We start from the raw sequence: 25,456 nt of genomic DNA, 5'->3' as shown, positions 1-25,456 counted from the left end.
AGTTTTTTGTTTGTTTTTTTTTTTTTTTGAGACAGAGTTTCGCTCTTGTCGCCCTGTCTGGAGTGCAATGGTGCGATCTCAGCTCACCGCAACCTCCGCCTCCTGGGTTCAAGCGATTCTCCCGCCTCAGCCTCACAAGTAGCTGAGATTACAGGCATGCGCCACCACGCCCGGCTAATTTTGTATTTTTTTAGTAGAGACAGAGTTTCTCCATGTTGGTCAGGCTGGTCTCAAACTCCCGACCTCAGGTGATCCGCCTGCCTTAGCCTCCCAAAATGCTGGGATTACAGATGTGAGCCACCGTGCCCAGCCTACCCTTTGCATTTTTTTGAGTTGCAAATTCATGGATTTGATTTCCTGCCATATAATGACAATTTTCAAAACAGTTTTAAAAATACAAATGGTAAGCAAATCCCACATAGGATTGTTTAACCCTGCAGTGGATGTTATAAGCAGCAGCGACTAACTGTGGGAGGATAAAAATCCCCAGGTCCATGGATATTTCAGGTTACCATTTGCTCACATCACAAACCTGTCATGTCCTGATAATAGTTATTCTAGTGACTAAATAAAAAAGTGTGGATGCTTTGCCTCAACAAAGCCAACAAAAGCAAGCCACATTATCTCTTTAAAGAACAAGCTGGTCTGCTTTAGGGTGTTTTTGGTTGTCATTTAAAATAAAATATGTGCAGGTTCACCACAAAAAGCTTTATTCATTGTTCTGAAATAATCAACAGAGAAGGTCGACTTTTCCAGTATTTATTAATTTGTGGTTACATATACAACTTTTTACCCTTTCTGGGAACCAGTTTCACATATTAATTGCAGGAAAGAACTTAGCATAGAAACAGATGAACTCTACTCTGTGGACCTTTAAAGATAACTTTATAAAAATTATTACTATTAGAAACACTATAGACTTTAACCCAAACACTATGAGGTAAACATTATGATACTGTTTTTAAAAAAAACTTTTCTAAATTGACCTTTCATATAGCTTGAACAGATATCATTTGTCGTATATTTCTTTTTTTCATAGAAAATTATTTAAGCTAATATACCATGCAAGTTAGTGATTTGAACATATACACATATATACAGACATAAACACTGATCATAATTCCAAAACTTGGTTTTATTTCTAAGAAGAAATATATGGCCATTTATTTAATAATGGAAGATTTTATAAGTCTGTTGAATGTTTTATAGTTTAAAGTAACTTTAAAAATTGTGTTTCTGAAACATTTAAACCATTATGTAATTCTTGAAATTGTATTGATCATTTTCTCTGTGACGTTTGTAAATATATTTGACCAAATAATTCCAACTTAATTATACTTTCAGATTACAGTTAAGCATCTCTTTTCCATTGTTCTTCCCTTTGATCATTTAAATGTTGTTTGATTTTTATTTTATTTTAATGTGATTTTTGGCTTCAGTCAATTGAGTTCTTAATCACTGTGTTTGAAATCACTGGCAGTTTCTCAAAGGAGAAAAATATAATGGGAAAATTAAGTCCTAAATAGTTTCTATGCAAGGGAATTATTGTATTGAAGGAATTTTATTGGAATTTTCTTCTATTAAAGAATTACCTTACCTTCATTTGTTACCACAGTTCTTTTCCTTTATCTTCTTCTTTACTTTTTTTAATCTTCTCTGCAAAAGTTTTTGTGACTAATTTCTTTTTTATTTTTGAGACGGAGTCTTGCTCTGTCACCTAGGCTGGAGTGCAGTGGTGCGATCTCGGCCCACTGCAACTTCCACCTCCCGGGTTCGGTCCATTCTCCTGCCTCAGCCTCCTGAGTAGTTGGGACTACAGGCACCCGCCACCATGCCCCGCTAATTTTTTGTATTTTTAGTGGAGACGGGGTTTCACCGTGTTGGCCAGAATGGTCTCGATCTCCTGACCTCATGATCTGCCTGCCTCGGCCTCCCAAAGTGCTGGGATTACAGGCGTGAGCCACCACGCCCAGCCTTTGTGACTAATTTCTAAGTAGAAAAAGTTTGCCAATTTTTTAATAACCTGGAAAGCATTTTATTAGTAAGTGGTGAGAAGTCACTGGACCCAAAGAGGAAATATTTTAATACAATTTAAAGCCGTGTTAAGTATAAATAAGCATTATTCACCTGTCACTGGCACTGACTTTTTAAAAGGTAGTTCAGTACAAAGATGTGTGGCAATTATGTTCAAAGCCAAAATTACCTTTGTGTCCATCTCTGATGCTGTTGCTATTATCATCTTCACCTGGATTACTGTGTTTGGGTCTTCTCTAGCTAATAGGAATTAATGCCCTTTATCTTCCCTGAAGTAGCAAGGAGGGTTCTTGCCCACTTGCTGCCCAGCAAGATTGGGTACCAGCTGTCATAGGTAATAATAAATCCAGTGAGATTTCCTTTCATTCACATGTTGGAAATGTTCTTTTAAACATTTGCTTGTATGGGGAATGATTGATTGCCTATTTAATCAAAATTTCCTATTCACTTGAATAATTTAGGACACTATTATTGGTACTAGTGCAAAAATTGAGAAATACTAAAAACCTAACACTGACTTTGTAGATCAGTGCTTCTATGCAACCTCTTCAAAAATAACCACACCCTGATTAGGCCGTGCACGGTATCACACATTTCAAACATACTTCAAGAAGACACTGCCATCAATTCCACTTCCCTGAATAACTGGTCCTGAAAATTTGACTTCTTTACATCTGATAGAAATGTCAGTCTCCTTCCCTCAAAAGGGGAACAACTCTATCCACTCAGCTCACCCTCCTACACATATATGCACGCACACTATTACTCCCTGACATACAGTAATATAAGGAGCATCTTAGATAATAATTTTTATTTCTATTAGCTTCTATTAAGGTATAGAGCCCCTTTTCCCACTATAACACACATCCAGTTATCCAATTACAATCTTGTTTTTCTCTTTCTTTTTCTTTTTCTCTGCAGCTTTATTGAGGTATAGTTGACAAGTGAAAATTATATATATTTACCATGTGCAACATTATATTTTGATATATGTATACATTGTGAAATGATTACCACAATCAAAGTAATTAACATATCCACCTCACATAGTTATTATTTTGTTTGTGTGTGGAAGGTGGTGTTAACATTTAAGGTTTACTCTTGGCTGGACATGGTGGCTCATGCCTGTAATCCCAGCACTTTGGGAGGCCGAGGCAGGTGGATTTCTTGAGGTCAGGAGTTTGAGAGCAGACTGGCCAACATGGTGAAATCCCGTCTCTACTAAAAATACAAAAATTAGCCAAGTGTGGTGGCGGGCGCCTGTAACTCCAGCTACTCAGGAGGCTGAGGCAGGATAATTGCTTGAACCCAGGAGGCAGAGGTTGCAGTGAGCTGAGATCGCACCACTGCACTCCAGCCTGGGCAACAAGAGTGAAACTCTGTCTCAAAAAAAAAAAAAAATTTACTCTCAGCAATGCTGAAGTTTATTATACGTTATTATTAACTATAGTTACCATGCTGTACAATAGATCTCCAAAACCAATTATAGTCTTAAAGTAGGTTGCTAGTGTTACATAATGTTCCCATACATTTGTAGCTGTAAGTGAACAGAATTCTTAAGTTGAATATCCTAACTAGAGTTGATCTGAGTTTGAGATGATCTTTTGGAAAGATTACAATTAAAAGCAAAAGAATACCACAGTTTTTTTTAACTAAATAAGAAATATGCAACAAAAAGCACTTAAACATAATGCATACTTTTTTTACAAAGGAAAATCGTAGTATCCTCCAAATCTGGGGAGAGGAAGAATTCCATTTGAGGTTATGCAACAATGCTATTAATATTTGACACTTCTATTGTGCTTTCTCTAAAGCTTATAGAATTAAAGTTTGAGAAGTTTGATGTGGAGCGAGATAACTACTGCCGATATGATTATGTGGCTGTGTTTAATGGCGGGGAAGTCAATGATGCTAGGAGAATTGGAAAGTATTGTGGTGATAGCCCACCTGTGTAAGTAGCACCTATTTATGTCTTTAATAGTTTTATGGCTCTAAACTTGTTTCTTGTTCAGTTTCCCAATCACATTTGTTTTCTGCAAGATTTTATGTTGTTGTTGTTTTGTTAAATTATTGGGTCCTCTATTAGTTCTCGCACTGCTATAAAGAAATACCTGAGACTGGGTAATTTATTAAAAAAAAAGAGGTTTAATTGGCTCAGGATTCTGCATGCTGTACAGGAAGCATGAGGCTTCTGCTTCTCAGGAGGCCTCAGGAAATGTACCATCATGGTGGAAAGGAAAGAGGGAGCACACACATCACATGGCCAGAGTAGAAGCAAGGTCGGGGGGAGGTGCCACATGCTTTTAAACGACCAGAGAGCAGAGAGCTCACTGTCGCCAAGGTGGATGGTGTTAAACCATGAGAAACGGCCCTGATGATCCAGTCATCTCCCATCACGCTCCTCCTCAACATTGGGGATTATATTACATTTGGGCGGGGACACAGATCCAAACCACTACAAGTCCCATAACCATGGAGTCAGCACCACCAGAAAAGAATAGCCAACCCAGACCCTGAGGCAACATTAACAGGAGTGCCAACAGCCAAACAGAAACAAGGAGGGCTGGTGATACCCCAGGGTCAGATGCAGAGCCAGGTACCGGGATACATCACTGCCCTGTAAGAATGAGATCAAGCATCAGAGTGGAATGGGAAAATTCTGAAAACAAAATAAAACAAAACAAAAACAACCAGGGGGCTTAATACTGGGGATCCAGACAAGGAAACCCAGAAGTTTACGACAAACCCAAATGATTTTTACCTTATCAGAGATCTGTCCTGGACTGTTTGAGGCCTTATGCCTCCCCCTCACATTGCTATCCAAATTTTTGCTAAGTGGACCTTGAAGGTACCATGTATTTATTCAACAAACATTTATGGAGCCAAGAGTTCTGCCACTTAATAACTGTGTGACATTGAGCAAGTTACTTAACTCTGCTGTATTCTGGTGCAATAGATAACTGTATTTTGGTGCAAGATACTTCATAACTTCACTTACAATATTAGTAAAAGCAACAGCTGAAATTACTGCAGCTTGCCTTCAAGTCACCATTATGCCAATTTAAATACCCTTTTCTACTCTGTTGCTTAAACATAATTAGATTATATGCATCACTTGATTTTATATGCATTACTATGATTTTTCATTGACGTATTTGAGTTAAAGGAGATTTTCTATTTCAATTCATTTACATTTACATTGATAATATTAAGAATGTTTTAATACATGCAAGATAGTAGTTAGAATTTAAGCATGACCATACCCAGATTTGGTTTACAGATGAATATATTGGAGAAGGGCCTATTTCTAAGCTCCTAGATAATTCTTTTCCCATTGCTGCTGTAACAAATTGCCACACATGCAGCGACTTAAAACAGCACAAATGTATTCTCTTACAGTTCTGGAAGCCAGAAGTCTGAAGTCAGTTTCACTGGACTAAAGTCAAGGTGTCGGCAGGGCTGTTTCCTTCTGAAAGCTCTGAGAGAGAATCTGTTTCCTTGGCTTTTCCCGCTTCTAGAGTCTGCCTGCATGCCTTGGCTTGTAGCCCTCTTCCTTCATCGGCAAAGTGTGTCACTTCAGTCGCTGTTTCTGTCTCCTCTTCTTAGTCAAATCTCCCTCTTATAAGGACACTTGTGGTTACATTTAGGGCCTACCTAGGTAATAAAGGACACTCTCCCCTTCTGAAGAGTCTTACTCACATCTGCAAAGCCCCCTTGCCATATAAAGAAACATATTTACAGGGTCCAGGGATTAGGATGTGGACATTGTTGGGGACTACACACCCTATTGAAAGCCAACACATTCATCTATGTCTTCCTTTGGACCTCCTCCTTTATTCCCTTGAAACTTTCCTCCATTTATTAACCCTCCTCTTTTTCTTCATGTTTATCGTCTACCTCCCTTTTTATTCCTTCCCCATAGCCTATAAACCTAAGTTCTCCCAAATTAAAAAAAAAAAAAAAGTTATAAACTCTGTTGACTCTGTCCTGCTCTAACTTTTCTTCCATGTCTCTCCTCTTCATATCCAAATACCTTTAAAAAGTAATTTCAAGCTTCATTTTCTAGCAATATGCAAGATAAGATATCCTTAAAAACTTTATAGAATAAACACTAAACAAGATTCCTAAAGTTTAAGAAAAAATTTTGAAAGCATTGCTGAGTTGTCAAAAAATAAGAGAAGTCATCAGAGGTCAAAAGTAGTAAGAAGCCCAAAGTCAGAGAGAGAAGCACATGCTGAAGGTGGCAGCTCCCCCGGGGCATGTGCCAGTTCCTGGAGGCCTAGCACTTCATTCTAACAGACCGTGCTTGTGGACGAGAGACAAAGCTCAGGGTCCAGCCCAGGGGGGCTTGGAGCAAAGACCCACAGCATGTATAGAAAAGGGACCCAGAGAAGCTGACACCAATATAAGTAAGCTAACTTTCTCCCTTTCCTAAAGGAGATAGTAAGGAAAACTGGCTGGTTTTGCCTTGGCTTTTGGTGAAGGAAAGGATAGTCTCCGATGAGAATTTCTAACCAAAAACCAGCCAACATTTGGGGTTAGAATTTACACTACCTGACTGTCCCCAAAAAAACAGGTCAAGAATTTAATTTAAAGCTTCCAAGTTGATAATGCCCGCAGGAGCTGACAGATGGAAACACAAATCTCTGGAAGAATGCATCTGAACTTAAGCTTCAGAATCCTTATAAAGTTTCAAGGAACGTAAGCTCCTAATCAAAAAATCACAAAACTGAAAGGAAAGCCAAGATAAACAGAGTCAGTAGAAGCAAACAGTATAGTCAGACCCACAGAGGTTATATATCTTAAAATTATTAGATACAGAATGTAAAATCAGTATGCCTAAAGAAATTGATTCAATAGCCTACAAAGTGCAGGCCATTGAAAGTATGACTAAGAAACAAGAATCTTTCAGAAATGATCGAACAGATTTAACAAGGAACCAAATAGAATTCCCAGAACACAGACATAATAATTTAAAACGAGAAACTTAGTACATGTGTCAAATAGCTGATGAGACAGTTACAGAAAGAATTAGGGAATTGAGAAATATAAGTCTTGAATGAATTCAGACTAGAGATTCTGAAGGAAATCTGATAATATTATTTACCAGCAGACCCTCACTGCATCCTTATGTACTGGACGCAGAAAGATAATGATCACAGAATAAAGGACTGACATGCAAAAGGAAGCATTCCAAAGAACAGTTGAGCATAGGGTGAAGATATTAACTTTATAATATGCTAAAGAAAATGTTGATGTTAAATTTGGAATGACCTCTGAGAAAAGTAGAAATACAGTCTTTAACTTGCAAAACAGTGGAAGGAAACATGAAGTGACAAAAAATTCAGTGCAAAAGAAAGTAAGAAAAGAAAAAATGAGAAATATTTTCAAAAGCATGACAAAGCAGGTGTGGTGGCTCAAGCCTATAATCCCAGCACTTTGAGAGCCTGAGGTTGAAGTATTAGTTGAGTCCAGGAATTTGACACCAGCCTGGGCAACGTGGTAACGTACCATCTGTAAATTTTTTTAAAAAAAATTAACTGGGAATGGTGGCATGCACCTGTAGTCCCAGCTACTCAGGAGACTGAGGCGGAGGATCACTTGAGCCCAGGAGATCGATGCCACACTGAGCTATAATCGTGCCACTGCACTCCAGCCTGGGTGACAGAGCAAGACCCTGTCTCAAAAGACAAACAAAAAGCACAAGATAAGATGGTAGAACTATATCTACCATCTAGATATATATATATATATATATATAGGTATATCTATAAATATAACTGTAATCAATATAAATACAAATGGACCAAATAATTAATAGAAAACAGTGTTATACTAAAAAACAAAACAAAATCCAGTTATATGTTGTTTACAAGACACATCCCCCCAAAATAAAAACAGAGAGTTTGAAAATAAAAGGATATAAAAATGATTAGAAGCAAACACTAATTGAAGGAAAATTGGAATAGCTTCATTGATATCAGGAAAAAATCAATTTTAGGCAGAAAGCATTACCAGAAATAGTTGCTATATAAATGATAAACAATGCAATTTATCCGGCAGATGTAATAATTGTAAAATTGTAAACTTGTACATAAGATTATATGAAGCTAAAAAATTAAGAAAGGCAGATCTACAAAGTTCATTATAGTAGAGATTTTTAACACATCTCTTTCAATAATTAACAGATTAACTAACTGTTAATGAGAGAAAGATGGGAAATTAGGAGGTAGAAGATTTGAAAAACAATGAACACACTTGGTCTAATAGACGAATAGAGAATGCTACATCCAGCAACTGGAGAAACTCTATTTTTTTCAAGGAAAAATGGACACAGGAGAAACAAAAAGCCATATTTGCCAAATGATCACTAAAGAAATTTAATCAGTAATTAAAGGTTTTCCTGTCAAGGAAGGAAAAGTTCTGACAGATATTTGAGGTACAGACATTTCTAATACTGCACAGAATCTTCCAGAGAAAAATAGGGATTGTTCCACAACTAATTTTATAAAGCTAGTATGACCCTGACACAAAAACAAGGACAGTACAAGAAAATAATATTAGAGACCAATCTCATTTATCAGTATGATAAAAAAGAAACCCTGAAACAAAAAACTTGGCAAGCCAAATTTAGCAATGTATAAAAAAATACTCTATGACCAGGAATTCAAGGTTGGTTTGAATTTAGAAACTTTATTAATTTAGCTTTATACCTTACCAGATTAAAGTGTGACTTGTGGACTTATGTTATTTAATGGAAAAATCATTTTATTCACAAATATCTTTTCTTAGATAGCTTGAACTTAAAAGTTTATATTTAAAAAAAATTATTTTAAAAGCAATAAAAATATTGCTCAGGAATAAGTATAAAAAATGCGTTAATAGGGAAAATTATAAAACCTTGCTAAAATATATTTTAAAAGAGCTAAATAAATGGAGCTGTATATCATGCTCATGAATAGGAAGACTCAATATCATTTAAAAATATTAAAACTGGTTTTCCATTAAGCCTAGCAGTCTAATTCTAAAATATGCATGGGATTGCAAGGGGATAGGAAGAAGGGGGCAAAAGTAAGACAGTTCTGAAGGAGAAGAACCTGGCAGGAAGACTTGCTTTACCATGTATGGAACCTTACCAGAAAGCTGTTGTAATTAAGACAGTGTGGTTTTAAAAGAGTAATGGGTAGATGGCTAATTAAACAACAAGGAGAGGCCAGAAACATATCCACATGTATCTGCAGATTGGGCCTGTCACAGAGAACCATCAGTCAGCAGGAAAAGGATGGCCTCATTGAAAAATGGGGCCTAGACTATTTTTATTCTGGAAAAATGAAATTATATTCTTAGCTAATATCACACAAAAAATCAATGACAGATGGATTAGAAACTTAAATGAGAAACTTAGATGAGAATTTCTGTTCATCAGAATATACCTGAAAGGGGGAAAAGAAAAGGCACAAATGGAAACATATTTATAACATATTTGACAAAGGCCTAGGTTCCAGAATGTATTAAGAAATCCTAAAAATTAATAAGGAAAAGATAACCACCCAGTAGGAAGTAAAAGACATGAAAAGGCACTCCCAAAAGAAGAAAGCTGCATAGTGAATAAACCTTTGAAAGGTGTGTGAATTGGTACGACCACTTTTGCACCACAAGACATATGCAAGAATGTTCTCAGCAATATGGTTTGTAATGAGGGTGGGAGAGAGTAAATAGCCCTATGTTTATCAACAAGAGAATTCTTAAATTGTGTTATAGTGCACACTATAAAGCAATGAAAACAGTGGATGAATCTCATAGGTATAATGTTGAGGGTTAAAGAAAAAAAAAGGCTGAGCGTGGTGGCTCATGCCTGTAATCCCAGCACTTTGGGAGCCCGAGGCAGGTGGATCATTTGAGCTCAGGAGTTCGAGACCAGCCTGGGCAACATGGTAAAATGCTATCTCTAAAAATACAAAACAATTAATGTCGCCTGGTAGTGCATGTCTGCCTGTAATCCCCGCTACTTGAGGTGGGAGGTTCCCTTGAACCTGGAAGATGGAAGATGCAGTGAGCCAAGACCATGCCACTGCACTCCAGCCTGGGCGACAGAGTAAGACCTTGTCTCAAAAACACAAAACAAAACAAAAAAGAAAAGAAAAATGCACACCATACCCTTTCATTTATGATGTTTAAAAACATGTAGACCTATACAATATATCGCATAGTGATGCATATGTGTGTGATAAACCCATAGCTAAAAACAAGAAAATGATAAGCACAAAATTCAGGGTAGTGGCTGCCTCCATGAGGGTGGAGGAGGGGCAGCCCCGGCGGCGGCTATTGAGCATCACTCATTTACCAGGGGTTTGACTGGAAGAGCTTGGCTGCCAGCTCACCAACTAACACTTTTATCCAGAGGAATATTTTTCATAGTCAGAATACTTCTGGGTTAGAGCAGTGCAGAAAATGAGAAAACCTGTTAGGGGAGCTTTTCCCTGTTAAAAAATGAACAGGAGGAGCACTGGGTATAGGTAGACAGCACCCCATCATACTTGGTTTGATTCAGTGTAGATCAATGCCATTGAATTCTGTTCAGAAACATTGATTCCTCCCTGGCTATGTGCTGGGCACCTGGAATACAAAGATAAATTAAAACTGCAAAGAAAAGTACTGGGAGGGAACAAAATAAGGCAGGTAAGTAAACTGGCTAATGAATGTCCTGGGTGGGTTTCTGAGTTCTTTGGCTCAGTCTGGACAAGTGATCAGGGAAAGCTTTTGAAAGGAGATTGTGCCTCTCGAAGATGAGTCTTGAAGGAAGAGTTGGAGTTAGAGACAGCAGGGAGGACAAGCTCATCCCATGCAGAGGTAACTCCATTAATAAAGATACACAGGAGAGATGTGTGTTATTTCTGCAGCCAAAACCTTGAGTTGGGGCCTCTATACAGATGAGGCAGGAGGGTTGAGTTGGCTTCCATGTGCTGCAGAGATGGTAACACTCAACTGAATTTAGACCAGGCGTGACAGGACCAGAGGCTCTAGAACCCCCGTCCTAGAGAAGGTGAGCAGGGAGCCTAGTTTGGAGACTGTTGCAATGGTCCAGGTAACGTCGAGGAGGTGGAGAAGGGTGGTAGAAATGAAGAGGAGGATGTGGATCAAGAAATACTTAGGAGGCAAAAATGGCAAGACATGGTGTTTGGTTGGCTGTAGTGACTGAAGGACAGGAAGACTATGGAATGATAACTAGAGGCAGCTAACAGTAACTGGCTCTATACCACATGAAACAGCATCTCAGTCCGTTCTTGGGATTTGCCAATGCAGAGTGGATCTAAGTGAAATTTCCTCTTGTCTACCTAGTGATTTATAACAATTTGCAGATGTAACATGGCCCCCAGCACATTTGTGGCACTGTGATTCTGTCAAATTTATCCTAAAGCTCAGTTGCAGCAGAACAAAAATATGTCTTTGTTCCTAAAATACTCTTCCTTGAGAAAATTCAGTTTCCAATATAGTACCCCCAAGGTTAATTCATAGAAAAGGCAGTGAATTATCATATAATTATAACATCATGTCAGGAGGGCTGACCTGATTGAGTCTTTCCTTTCCTTTGCTGCTTATAAGTGCTTTTTTTGTAATTTTGTCATTTAAACTAAATTAACATGTTTTATTTGTAGTTGTAGGTGAGAATTGTGTTTAGTGTATTGTTTTTATTTATTTAATGGGAGTGTTTTTCAAAAGCATGATAGAATATTTTCGTGAAAGGCTTGAATCTCAGAAGCGTTATTTAAATAACCTGATCACTTTTGTGGCTGGAAGTGTCTTAGTCCGTTTTGTGTTGCCTGTAACAGAATATCTGAAACTGAGTAATTTATAAAGAAGAAGAATTTCTTATAGTTACGGAGGCTGAAAAGTCCAAGGTCAAGGGACCACATCTGGGGAGAGCCTTCTTGCTGGTGGGGACTCTCTGCAAAGTCCCCACGTAGCACAGGGCATCACATGGCAAGGGGGGCAGAGCATGCTAACTCAGGTCTCTCGTCTTACAAAGCCATCAGTCCCACTCCCGTGATTACCCATTAATCCATTAACCCACTTATCCATTAATCTATGAATGGATGAATCCATTCTTGAGGGCAGAGCCCTGATGACCCAATCACCTCTTAAAGGTTCCATTTCTCAATACTGCCCCACTGGGCATTAAATTTCAACATGAGTTTTGTAGGGGATAAATATTCAACCCATAGTAAACTATAAATGTAGATCACAAAGCTCACTTTTTGATTCATCTCATCCCCTGGCTCAGAAGGTTATATTCAGGACAGAAAATATCACGCAGTTTTTCTAACTGGTTGGGTCAGGTAGATCTACCCTCTCTGCCAACCAACCTCACTCAGCAGAGCTGACAGTAGGGGGAAAAAAAAAGAGGTGCCTTATTATTTGCTGTCCGTGATGTGTAAAAAGTGATTGGCTGAGAAGATGTCTCAAAAAGGTGTTCAGTCAAACCACTGGTTAATTCATTTAAATAACTTGTTAATTTTTTTCTACTTCTGAATTAGTTTTTAAACAGAATTAATCAGACAGCATTTTTTTAACCATTGTGTAAATAACAATAGCAAAACTTAAGTGAAACTATCTTGTGTAATATAGTAATCCCCTAAGATTTTAGAGAGCTTTTGAGCCTCACTTATCATCTCCACTAAATCTTTAGTGCCAGCTAACCAGGAAGCTCCTAAAATTAGAGCTCTTAATCAATGATGCCGTTCATGAGCACCAAAACAGATTCATCACTTTCTTTTTTTCCTTTACAGCATTTTGCTAATGGAGATTATAATAGAAATGTTTCCATTTCAGGCATACCGAAGAACTGCCATTTAAAATGAAATGGAAGTCCTTTGCATGGCTTTCTTAGCCCAGAGTGGATAGAAAAGATAATCAGTCCACTGAGATAATCCCTCTGGCTGCATCTTTACAGGGGGTGGGAATTTGTTCACCAGATTTGTCCATTTTATGCTCGTAGCCAACATGGCAAACCCAGGCCAGCTTGAACGCAAGAGTCTTAGTTCAAAGAATCTGCCTTTTCCCAGTCAGGCAAATCATGAGGTGCTTTTGAAAACCATCCATGTCCCAACGTCTGCCACAGTCTCTAGAGTTATCTGGTCCTGGGTTCAAGTTCTGACTCTCCCAACATACTAGCTATAGGGCCTTGAGTAAATCACTTGAACTCTCTGAACTTCAGTTGCCTATTCCATAAAAAAAGAGATAAAAATAGGGTTGTTGTGAAGGTGGAATGTGACAATTCACATAAAGCACAGTGCCTAGCTGAGCAAACACTCAGTAAATGTTAGCTATTAGAATTGGTATTTTTAAACATTTTAACTTTTAAGTTTAAACAACTGGTCATCTATTGTCAGAAGTTAATGGAAAACTAGAAAATTTTACATTTTCAGAGAGGCACCACTTTTAAGTATTTATAAAAAAACACATTTTTCTTTTTTTAGGCCAATTGTATCTGAGAGAAATGAACTTCTTATTCAGTTCTTATCAGACTTAAGTTTAACTGCAGATGGGTTTATTGGTCACTACAAATTCAGGCCAAAAAAACTGCCTACAACTACAGCACAGCCTGTCACCACCACATTCCCTGTAACCACGGGTAAGTTTTCCTGTTTGGAAGTTTGTGCAAAAACTTTAGGAGTATAATAAGAATTCTTTTAAAGTAGAAAAAAAATAAGAGGAAGATACTTGAAATTAAAGTTAAATAGGATGAAAGCTTTGGTAAGAGAATAATATGACTGCATTAATGAAAGAAAGGTATAGGGTGTAAGAATGCTTATAAGCTAATAGTTTTTAAATATCAGGTAAGAAAATTATGACCATTGAACAATGACTAGGAAGCCTATTAGAAGCACAGATCATTCTAAGCCTTAAGTTTCTGTTTCTGGAACTGACAAAATTGTCGTCTGCTTTTTATTACATAGAATTGTGATATTTTAGGTTGAAGTTCTAGGGCCTTGCTATCTGCGTTTTCATATTCTGCCAGTGTTTGTTTTTGGTTTTTGGTTTTTTTTTTGCTTCTCAGCGAAATGTCATATAAAATGTTATTTATTTATTTATTTTCAAATCGGAGTAAATTAAACAACAATATTCAACGAAGTGCAGAGGCTGGTTGGGAAACTGGCCTGGGGGCTGAGGCATGTATGTAGGGAGTGGAGAGTTAGGGTCTCTGTAGCTAGTACCTGGCCTATCAGCTCCACCCCCTGGGATTTCAGGCCTCAGATCTAAAAATCCAAACCCAGGGAGGAGGGGGAAAAGCAGGAAGGAAAGACTAAAGGTTAAGATGTAAAATAGGCTGAAATAAGCCCAGCTTTATTGCCCACATTTTCCATGTACACCCAGGCTGGGGCTGAGTACAGGCAGGCGCCTCTGGGTCTAACGTTTCCTTGCACTCTGCAAGTGCGCCACTGTGTGGTGTGGACATGTACTGCCTCATGTAACTGCTGTATTTCTCCAGCTCAGCTCAATAAGCCTTGGTGTCCATGTTCTTACCAGAGAATTATCTGTTCACACCCATTGAGCTAGTGGTTCCCTTGCTTTTATCTCCATCCTAAACTTTCTCTGAAATCGCAAGCATGGATTTGTAATTCTCTCCTGGACACAATGTGACTGTAGCTATTTAAATGAAAGCATATACAAACTTGTTTTTATCACACTATTTTCTGCCTCAAACCTACTTCTCCACCTATTTTCCCAAGCATGTCCACAGCATCAGTAGCCTCACTTATAGGGTCATCTTTGATATCCTCTATCTTTTCTGCTGACCTCATGCCCTAGCCCGCTCCCACCACACTGTGTAGACCATGTTGTTCTCCCATTAAATTTATAGTCTACAGCTATGCTATCCAATATGGCAGCCACTGTGAGCACTTAAAATGTGGCTAATGATATTGAGGAACTGAACTTTTAAGTTAATTTTAATGAATTTAAAATTGAAAAGCTTCATGTGACTAGTGACTACCAGACTGGACCACATGGGAGCCCAAACCCCTCCCCGTGGTATGTCAGACCTTTCACACTTTGTCCTCAGCCTCTCTTTCTAGTTTCGTCTTCAGGCCTTGCAAACCCTCTCCTATGCTCTAAGTATTTTTGTGTTTATCCTATGTGTGGGGGAAGCTGTTGATGGGTTTAAGCAAAGTTCAGGATTAGTTTCACATTTTACAAAGATCACTGTGGCCACTGTCAGGTGAATGAATTGTAGAAATCCAGGGGGTCACCAGAGTCTCGTGCTGGTCCAGGTGAACTGTGCTATGGCACAAATTCAGAGAGAGTCAAGAGATGAGAGGGCAACAGTGACAGGCCTTGGTGATTCATTGGACTAGGGAGGTCAGGGAGGTGTCAGGAATGCCTCCCAGGTCCCAGGCTTGCACAGCTGGGGGATACTGCCACTGTTCACAGAGGTAGAGAACTGGATTCGGAGGTGGATTTATGAATTAGGCTCTGGCCTTGTTGGGTTTGAGGTGTCTGTGAGATTTTCCAGTGGATATGCCATGCGTAGGGGTACACGGGTCCCCAGACTAAAAGAGAGATTTAAGCCAGATTTAAATTTAAGAGTCACCCATCATCCACAACCCGGGCCACAGCGCACACCTCCCCAAGGTGGTCTTCTGGGATCCGTACTGGTTTAAGAAGCGGACGGAGCTTTTCATTGCTGCTGAGGGCATTCACACGGGCCAGTTTGTGTATTGCGGCAAGAAGGCCCAGCTCCACATTGGCAGTGTGCTCCCTGTGGGCACCATGCCTGAGGGTATGATCGTGTGCTGCCTGGAGGAGAAACCTGGAGGCCGTAGCAAGCTGTCTTGGGCATCAGGGAACTATGCCACTGCTATCTCCCACAACCCTGAGACCAAGAAGACCCATGTGAAGCTGCCCTCTGGCTCCAAGAAGGTTATCTCCTCAGCCAACAGAGCTGACAAACCCATCTTGAAGGCTTGCCAAGCCTACCACAAATATAAGGCAAAGAGGAACTGGTGGCCATGAGTATGGGATGTGGCCATGAACCCTATGGAGCATCCTTTTGGAGGTGGCAACCACCAGCACATCGGCATCCCCTCCGCCATCTCAGACATGACCCTGCTGGCTGCAAAACGGGTCTCATTGCTGCCTGCCAGACTGGACATCTCTGGGGAACCAAGACTGCAGGAGAAAGAGAACTAGTGCTGAGGGGCTCAATAAAGTTTGTCTTTATGCCAAAAAATAATTAAGAGTCATCAACTACAGATAGTTGAAACAATGATCAAGAACGAGATGACCTAGAGAGAGATTGAGGGCAGGAGGAGGAGAGGCGCTGAGATTAACCCTCTAGAAACTTCCATCTTTTTGAAGAGAAGGTTACACTGGCAAAGGTGACTGAAAAGGAGTGGCGAGGGAGGAGGGAGGAGAACTGGGAGGGTGTGTGGTGAAAGCCGTGGAAGGGAATGTTTCAAAAGGGAGTGGTAAGTGAGTCAAGCGTTGATGAGACTTCCAATAAGGGAGGACTACAGTGTTTCCGTTTGGTTTCATGACATGGAGTCTACCAGAGACGCCAGCACAATCTGTGTAAGTGGCTTTGTGCCGCCAGCAGAACCCGGACAGTGTGTGCTGAGGGGAGTGTGGAACATGGCAAATTGAGATAATAAGTTCAGTAGCTCATTCCCCAAGTTCAGCCTTAAAGAAGAAGGAGAGGCTTTGAGAGTCTTGAACCTGCTTATGTTGATGGGAGCAACTAGCAAAGAAGAAGGCAATGGCACACAGAAGGAATAAACTGAGAAGGAAAGTTTCTGTAAAGGTGAGAGGGGCTGGCTCCAGAGGACTCACAGAAGGCATGATTCCAGGTCAGAGGGGGTGACCCCTCTCTCAGAGGAGGAAAAGAAGAGAGATGGTATAAAGATGACTTGGAGGTTTGGTGGGGATCTTGAGAACATTTTCTGCTACGCTTCTCTTCTTCCTAGAAAATAGGCAGGGTCGGCTAGGCATGGTGGCTCACGCCTGTAATCCCAGCACTTTGGGAGGCCAAGGCAGGCGGATCACGAGGTCAGGAGATCGAGACCATCCTGGCTAACACGGTGAAACCCTGTCTCTACTAAAAAAAATACAAAAAAATTAGCCAGGCGTGGTGGTGGGCACCTGTAGTCCCAGCTACTCCGGAGGCTGAGGCAGGAGAATGGCGTGGACCCAGGAGGCGGAGTTTGCAGTGAGCCGAGATTGCGCCACTGCACTCCAGCCTGGGTGACAGAGTGAGACTCCATCTCAAAAAGAAAAAAAAAAAAGGCAGGGTCACCTCTGAGAGCGAGAAGGGAGTGGCAGCACGGGATGTTAGGAGAATGAGAAAGAATTTGAAAAACAGCTGTAGAAATTGGAGAGTAGGCTGAACTCCAGCCTGTCACTCTGCTGAAGGCTCATTTGTGTACTCAGTTGTCTGAGGGCAAGCACAGGAAAAACAGATTTCTCTGCAGATTCATACAGGGCTGAAGGGCAGAGGGGAAGGGACCTTAAGGCATTGTGTAGAAAATGATTGAAATAATGGACCATGGAAATGAAATAAAATTGCTAAGGAAGTAAAGACAGGCCAGGGTTGATGGGTTGGGAAAAATGAGAGCAGCCAATATTGAACCATCAAAGATGGAAGAAAACATAGTCATAGAGTGATTAAATAAATAAGCTTGGAGGGGATAGCGCTGTCCTGGATGCCAGCAGGTCTAAATTTGACAGACTGGCAATGAACAGCCATAGCATGAAGACATCCGAGCCCGGAACTGAGTGTCTAAGAAAGTCCCTGGTGAAGATGAGGCCACGGGACTGCGGGATCAGGCATGGGAGGGTGGACCCACAGAAACGATCGCGGGAACACAGCCAGGGAGGGCCGAGAACCGGGACCAGCTTTGTGAGTGAAGGGCAAGGAGACAGATGACAGTTAACATGAGGAGGGGAAGGAGAGAGCCAGTGACTTGCAGGCCAGACGGCAGGCCCCACCAAAGCAGAAGAAGGGCATGTGGGACACCCACCCCACTTCCAGACTGACCTTCTGAGGCTGAGAAGCAGCCAGTTCCCAATGGGCCCGGGAAAGGGCGCTCACCATCAGAGACACCACAACTTTTCGACTCAGTTAACTGAGTAAATTTAATTCCGTAAATTTACAGCTGAAGTGAGGTTCCCAACTTCTGGAACAATGGTATGTCTCTCCCTTCCAAACATCTTCTGAGCTCTTTCTCTCTCTCCCTTTTTAAAAAATGCATGTTTAAGCTATTATATGTATTTTAACATTAAATTACGTATGTTTTAATATTGCCGTCTGCTTCAGATTCTTTTTGGAGTTAAGTAGGGGATACAGATTAAGAGTATATAAATAAATAGGCTGGGCGCGGTGGCTTACACCTGTAATCCCAGCACTTTAGGAGGCCGAGACAGGCAAATCACTTGAGGTCAGGAGTTTGAGACCAGCCTGGCCAACATGCGAAATGAAGTCTCTACTAAAAATACAAAAACTGGCCAGGCATCTGTAGTCCCAGCTACTCAGGAGGCTGAGGCAGGAGAATTGCTCGAACCCGGGAGGCAGAGCTTGCAGTGAGCCAAGATCACACCATTGTACTCCAGCCTGGGCGACAGAGCGAGAGACTCCATCTCAAAAATAAATAAATAGATAAATAATAAATTAACAGAGGAGTTGGTGGGGCCTGTTGAAAGAGCAATATTACAGTTGTGGATATTCACCCAACGGGCAATGCTGTTACCGTGGTTCTGTTTAGTTCTTCCTAGCATATTGTCACACAGAAACAAATAATTAGCAAGTATTTCTGAAACATTTTTAAGTTGATTATGAGGACGAACTATTTTCACGTTGTTAACCCGGGGTTTCTCTACCTCAGGACTATATTTTGGGCCAGATCCTTCTGTGTTGCAGGGACTGTCCTTTTTTCTGTGGGATGTCAGCAGCGTCTCGGCATCTACCCACTAGATGCTAGCAGCACCCTCTAGTTGTGATAACCAGAAATGTTTCTAGATATTGCCAAATGCCTGCTGGGGGCAACGTCACCCGTACTTAAGAACTGCTGTGTTTTGTCTATTTGGTTTACTTTTAAATTTGTCTACTTCTTAGTTCTTAAGATCCTTATAGCCAGTGCCAGGCTCAAAATAAATATTTAGTGATTGGTTGCATCTAATTACAGATGTAACACACTTTACACATGAACAGTATTTCTAAAAACCTATACTACTTATGTTTAGGCAATTGCATATTTTAAGGATGTCCTCAGGGGAACACCCTATGATTCCTTTTGTAAAGTGAAGGATTAACCTACATTCTGTGAGTTCCAATTTGTTGTTTTGGGTTTTTCTAAACAGGGCACACACTCAGAATACATCTGTATTTTCTTATAGTGTTTGTTTTATATAAAGGATGAAGAGAACAGGGCTAAATTTGTGCTATCTTTGATCTCAGGTTTAAAATTCAGTAGAGGGTATTGAGTTGTCCTGGTGAAATTAGAGCAGTAGTTGGTAGCATGGAGAATTTATTTTGCATGATTTTAAATTTTTTCTTTGTAGTGATAGATTGGTGGCTCAGGGAAATAAATGATAATTTTAAATGGGTAGATTCAGAACTAAAGACCAATTATGCTTGAATTAATTTTTCCTAAAACTTATGTCTTCTTTGAATTAAGGTTTAAAACCCACCGTGGCCTTGTGTCAACAAAAGTGTAGACGGACGGGGACTCTGGAGGGCAATTATTGTTCAAGTGACTTTGGTAAGAAATAAAAGCCAGTCTTTTTCTCTTTAACCAGAAACTTGAGGCTGCATGCTTAATCTCAAAGGAATTCCTATGAATTTATGGTGAAGGGTCAGTAATGCTGCTCATTTATCCAAGAAAATACTTGCCTATACACCAGAATGGTCAAATTGTTAGATTTCACAACTAAGAAAAATATGGATTTAGAAAATATACTTTTTTTCATATAAGCTTAATAATTTGACTCTTGGTACATGGTACTGCCGCATTGTGTATTCTGGCTGACTATTCCTGCAAAAAACCTATATACTTTTTTTCTTATATATTTTTCATATACAGAGTATTTTTTCACACATCTGTAACTCAACTTAAGTAAATTAGAAACATACCCAAGCTTATATTCAGAAGCTGGCCTCTCTCAGAAGAAATTCAAGTATTTCCCCTGTACTGCCTTTCCAAAGTACTGAGGTAAAAGTTGGAAATCTGGAGTCCATTTGGAAACTCTTACAAACTGGAACCTGAGGAGGTGTTCTTTAATGATATAGAATTTTTAAGAGCTTTTTCCAGTGGAAAAATTGCACCATCTATGATAGCTACTTAAGAGCAAAAGATACATTTTATCTTGGTTATTTTTTCAGTGGCTTAAAAGGAACATTTAAAACAAATCTGATCAGGAAGAGCAAGTTGCTATGGCCTAAATACGTTTCCCCAAACCAAACTTCCCCAGAGAGGCTCTGCTTGCTTTTTCTGTGCCTTGAAGTGACTTCTGTAGTCCAGACGAGCTGTATCATAGTGAAGGTGTGAAGACACTGAAGACTCTGGGACCCTAAACCTTACTAGAGTTCACATGCTGAAATTCAAATAACTGGCATAAAAGTGAAAACAACACCACATGTAATTGCTACCACATCCAGTTTACTCTTCTGTAGGAGGTGCTTCAGGAAGTCTCCCTCCCTGTGTCTTGGGAGCCACTGATTTCACTTGACTATAGACTGAATTTTGCAGTGAACACTTATCACACAGGATCAAAGTAAAGCATCATAGGAATTCTGATTTTATGAACATTGCACACTGCCTAAGCAGTGAGTGTTCACTTTATTCTGAAGGAGTCAGATTAACTAAGTCCAAAACTTGATTTATTCCATTAATGTGACCACTTACATGGCAAAATGACCAAAACTATCATCAGTCACTGGTTCTCAGCCCGGCTGATAATGCTCCCCTGGGGAGTGATAGAGATGTTAGATTACTGCATTTTTTTGGTTGTCACAATAACTAGGAACTGCTACTGATTTTTCTAGGAAGGACAAGGCTGGTAACAAATGTATTCAGGCTGGGTTCAGTGTCTCACACCTGTAATCCCAGTACTTTGGAGGCCGAGTCAGGCGAATTACCTGAGGCTGGGAGTTCGAGACCAGCCTGACCAACATGGAGAAACCCAATCTCTACTAAAAATACAAAATTAGCTGGGTGTGGTGGCACATGCCTGTAATCTCAGCTACTTGGGAGGCTGAGGCAGGAGAATCGCTTGAACCTGGGAGGTGGATGTTGCAGTGAGCTGAGATTGTGCCATTGCACTCCAGCCTGGGCAATAAGAGTGAAACTCCATCTCATGAAAAAACAACAACAAAAACAAACAAACAAAACTATATTCAGTGCAAGTCCTACACCACAAGGAACTGTCCTTGCTCAAGCCCCCAGAATGCCAGACGCACCCCCGTGAGAAAGACAGCATCTTTCCTTCTGTGGCTTTAAAGAGACTCTTTTCTCGGAGTGTCATGATGGGAAAAACGAGATTACATAATGAAAATCAACTGCATTTTACTAAAGGTTTTTTTTTTTTAAGAAAAAAAAAGTTTAAGTTAATACCTCAGTTCTATACTTCAGCTTGTTAAATGAGATAAACAGAGTGGATAAGAAAGAGAATATGAAAGACCGTAGAAGACAGACCTTTACTGATAATTAGACAGGGGTGAGGACCCAGGGAATGAACAAAAGTTTAGGAAGAAAGGACAGCTACAGAGAAGGGTGAGGAGAGACACAGAAAGGTGGCTACACACCCACACCGACACAAAGACTCACATCTTAGTGGCCCAAATCCCCCATCGCGCAATCTTTTAGCATGGTATTGCCTCTAAAGATACAAGATCTTTTTGAGTATTCATAGGTAGAGCCTCGTAAGCCAGACTATCCCCTATGTGACAATCAATCCACAAGTTGGATAAAACATTTTGAAGAGTTTCAACCTTAGCGATGGACCACAGTGTGGCAAGTATTTAGGCTTCTCTTCTAGTTATCAATCCCCAACAACCAGCGTAACATTACAGCTCCAACCTGAATTTTGGTGAGAAATGTACAGAAGCAAATGTGAAACCTCTATGAGGGCCTTTTCTTTAACATTAAAATGTTTCGTATCTGAGACTTAGAAGAATGTAAACTTGTTTTTCAGTTCTGCTTGCATTTGCCTTCACTGTCACATCACTTCAAAATGTTTTCTTCTGCAGTATTAGCCGGCACTGTTATCACAACCATCACTCGCGATGGGAGTTTGCATGCCACAGTCTCGATCATCAACATCTACAAAGAGGGAAATTTGGCGATTCAGCAGGCGGGCAAGAACATGAGTGCCAGGCTCACTGTCGTCTGCAAGCAGTGCCCTCTCCTCAGAAGAGGTGAGTAGGGAGAAAACTGGGTCTCTCTGAGTAAGCCATGGATTTTCCATGCCATGGTTGGTCTAGGGAAGTAAAATCAGGGCTAATATGTTGCCCACTTCTTGCAGAGCAGGAAGGCCTTTGGAGTCAGGCAGAATTGGGCTCTCATCCAAGTCCTTGTAACTTGTGGCAGAAGAAGGGGTAGTGGACACGATGAACAAGTGAAAGAAGCGTTTGAAGTTGAGTCAATAGGCAATAGACACACAGAGCAGTGCAGGGTGGAAAGATTTTAGATTATTGCACTTAAGGTGCCAGTACTGTCTAGGTTTAAAGAAGAATATCCAGCAGCCAACAGGAAATGCAGACCCAAAGTTCAGAAGAGGGAGGTATATCCGGGCTAGAATCAAAGATCTGAGAATCATTTGCAGAGATAGGACTATTAAGTCCATGGATGGGAGTGAGTTTATTGAAAGAAATTAGGAAAAACGGAAAGTTACTCCAGGGCTAGAGGCACATGACTTTTTAAGAATATGTATTTAACAACTTATAAAAGTAACTTATGTTTCATGGTTTTTAAAAAGTTGAAATAAGTAGATAAGAGTATGTTTAAAAGTGAAACCCTTTTCCTTTCCCTAGAAGTACTCTAAAAAGTTCCTTCCAGCCACACACGGTAGCTCATGCCTATAATCCCAGCACTTTGGGAGGCCGAGGTGGGAGGATTGCTTGAGCCCAGAAGTTCAAGATCAGTCTGGGTGATGTAGTGAGACCCTATTTCTACAAAAAAAAAAAAAAAAAAAAAAAAATTTAAGTTCCTTCCAGAAAGTTTCTATCCATATAAAGCATGGGCGTATACACTTATGGAATCATACCACACACAAGTTCTGCAATTTTTCCCCTACATAAGCTCTAACATCTTTCCACACACACAGAGAGAGAGAGAGAGAGAAAGAGAGAGAAAGATACAGAATATCCACTTCAAGAAAGCTTTACTGTCCCAGCACTTTAGGAGGCTGAGACGGGAGGATTGCTTCAGCTTGAGTTTGAGACCAGCCTGGGCAACATAGTGAGACCTCTGCTCTACTAAAAATAAAAAAATTTAGCCAGATGTGGTTGTGCGCACCTGTGGTCCCAGCTACTCGTGAGGCTGAAGCAAGAGGATGCCTTGAACCTAAGAGGTCGAGGCTGCAGTGAGTCATGATCACACTACTGCTCTCCAGCCTGGGTGGCAGAGCAAGACTATCTAAAAAAAGAAAAAAATTTAAAAATAAAGCAAGCTTTACTGTGAATTCAGATTGTTCAGAAAAGTCAGGAGGCTAGTAGCCTCATGTTGAGTCTCTGAAGAGAATCACAAAGGCTCTGTAAAAAAGAAACATTTCTTTCCAGAACTGCCAGGAGCAGCAGATACTGCACCTCAAGATTCTATAAGGTCTCATAATGCTGCTAGCACTTCAGCCTTGAGGCGGCATTACCTGCCCAGACTCTCAGGCTCTCACAGACCACTGTGATGACAAGGTCAACCCACACAGGAAAATGCAAGAGAAAAAGGACACATTTTCTCTATGACACACCAGGGGAAAGGGGAACTAAAGGAGGAATTAACACATACCTTTTTTTCTGATTTATTTCTGAGGTAATATAAATATTCAGAGTTACCCAACACCTCAGGCCCCAGTCTAGGCCTAACTTAGCCAGTCACACCAACGTATAAAAACATAGTATAACCAATATAAGTACTCTTGACACCGATGTTTTGCAAGAAACTGTACAAATGCAAGTAGTATATGATCCATCTATGCCCTCAAGAAGCTTGCATAGCATACATGTTTGAGATGTTGATTAAAGTTCAAGACAACAGCAGCATAAGAGAGTGGATCATTGGTTGCCAAATGCCAGGAAAATCCAGACACATGATGGGACTGAGAAGCCATCTGAGGATGGCCCATCATGGAGCCCTGGAGGCCCCTCGAGGAAGGAGAGTCTTTCACGTTAATGCGGTGCATTCTTCATAGCAGGCATTTGAAACCGCAACAGACCTACAGCACTGCAGAGCGGGACATGGCTGGATCTAACCACTCAGTCCAGCTTCCTGGTGTTAGCATAGCTGAAAAACCTTACTAGTTGAATTTGGCTTTTTGCTGATGAGAGTCTTAAAACAGATTTTATCATCCAGGCACAGTGGCGTGTGCCTGTAGTCCCAGCTACTTTGGAGTCTAAGGCAGGAGAATCGCTTAAGTTCAGTAGTTTAAGACCAGCCTGGGGAACATGGCAAGACCCCCATCTCTAAAAAGCAAAACAAGAAAACCCAGATTTTATCGTAGGTGGAATACATGTATAATCTTATCATATGTAGAAGAGAACATTTATCTAGAGGTAACTTACAGTCTAAGTTGTTTCACACATGATACGTAGAGAAAAAGATTAATTTCTGTATTCTCTTTCTTTAGGTCTAAATTACATTATTATGGGCCAAGTAGGTGAAGATGGGCGAGGCAAAATCATGCCAAACAGCTTTATCATGATGTTCAAGACCAAGAATCAGAAGCTCCTGGATGCCTTAAAAAACAAGCAGTGTTAACAGTGAACTGTGTCCATTTAAGCTGTATTCTGCCATTGCCTTTGAAAGATCTATGTTCTCTCAGTAGAAAAAAAAATACTTATAAAATTACATATTCTGAAAGAGCATTCCGAAAGATGGGACTGATTGACTCTTCACATGATGGAGGTATGAGGCCTCCGAGATAGCTGAGGGAAGTTCTTTGCCTGCTGTCAGAGGAGCAGCTATCTGATTGGAAACCTGCCGACTTAGTGCGGTGATAGGAAGCCAAAACTGTCAAGCGTTGACAGCTTGGAAGCGTTTATTTATACATCTCTGTAAAAGGATAGTTTAGAATTGAGTTGGGTGAAGATGTCAAAAAAAGATTTTAGAAGTGCAATATTTATAGTGATATTTGTTTCACCTTCAAGCCTTTGCCCTGAGGTGTTACAATCTTGTCTTGCGTTTTCTAAATCAATGCTTAATAAAATATTTTTAAAGGA

The 25,456-nt window shown here is 40.2% G+C and overlaps 1 protein-coding gene and 1 pseudogene across 1 annotated transcript in view; both read left to right on the top strand.

Moving 5' to 3' along the window:
- The window catches only part of PCOLCE2 (procollagen C-endopeptidase enhancer 2), a 72,099-nt gene extending 46,643 nt beyond the window's left edge, over nucleotides 1-25,456 (top strand). Inside the window, exons 5-9 of the mRNA XM_002814132.5 lie at nucleotides 3,849-3,985; nucleotides 13,512-13,666; nucleotides 19,704-19,787; nucleotides 22,274-22,441; nucleotides 24,865-25,456. Of these exons, the coding sequence (XP_002814178.1) occupies nucleotides 3,849-3,985; nucleotides 13,512-13,666; nucleotides 19,704-19,787; nucleotides 22,274-22,441; nucleotides 24,865-24,995 (675 nt within the window). The 3' untranslated portion in view covers nucleotides 24,996-25,456. The remainder of the gene's footprint in view (nucleotides 1-3,848; nucleotides 3,986-13,511; nucleotides 13,667-19,703; nucleotides 19,788-22,273; nucleotides 22,442-24,864) is intronic.
- On the top strand, nucleotides 15,042-17,017 carry LOC112132602 (large ribosomal subunit protein uL2-like; annotated as a pseudogene).

This window comes from Pongo abelii, chromosome 2, assembly GCF_028885655.2.
Source record: "Pongo abelii isolate AG06213 chromosome 2, NHGRI_mPonAbe1-v2.0_pri, whole genome shotgun sequence".
Lineage (NCBI taxonomy): Eukaryota > Metazoa > Chordata > Mammalia > Primates > Hominidae > Pongo > Pongo abelii.
The sequence above is the reverse complement of the archived record's forward strand: the minus strand, read 5'-3'. Positions and strand labels throughout refer to the sequence as shown.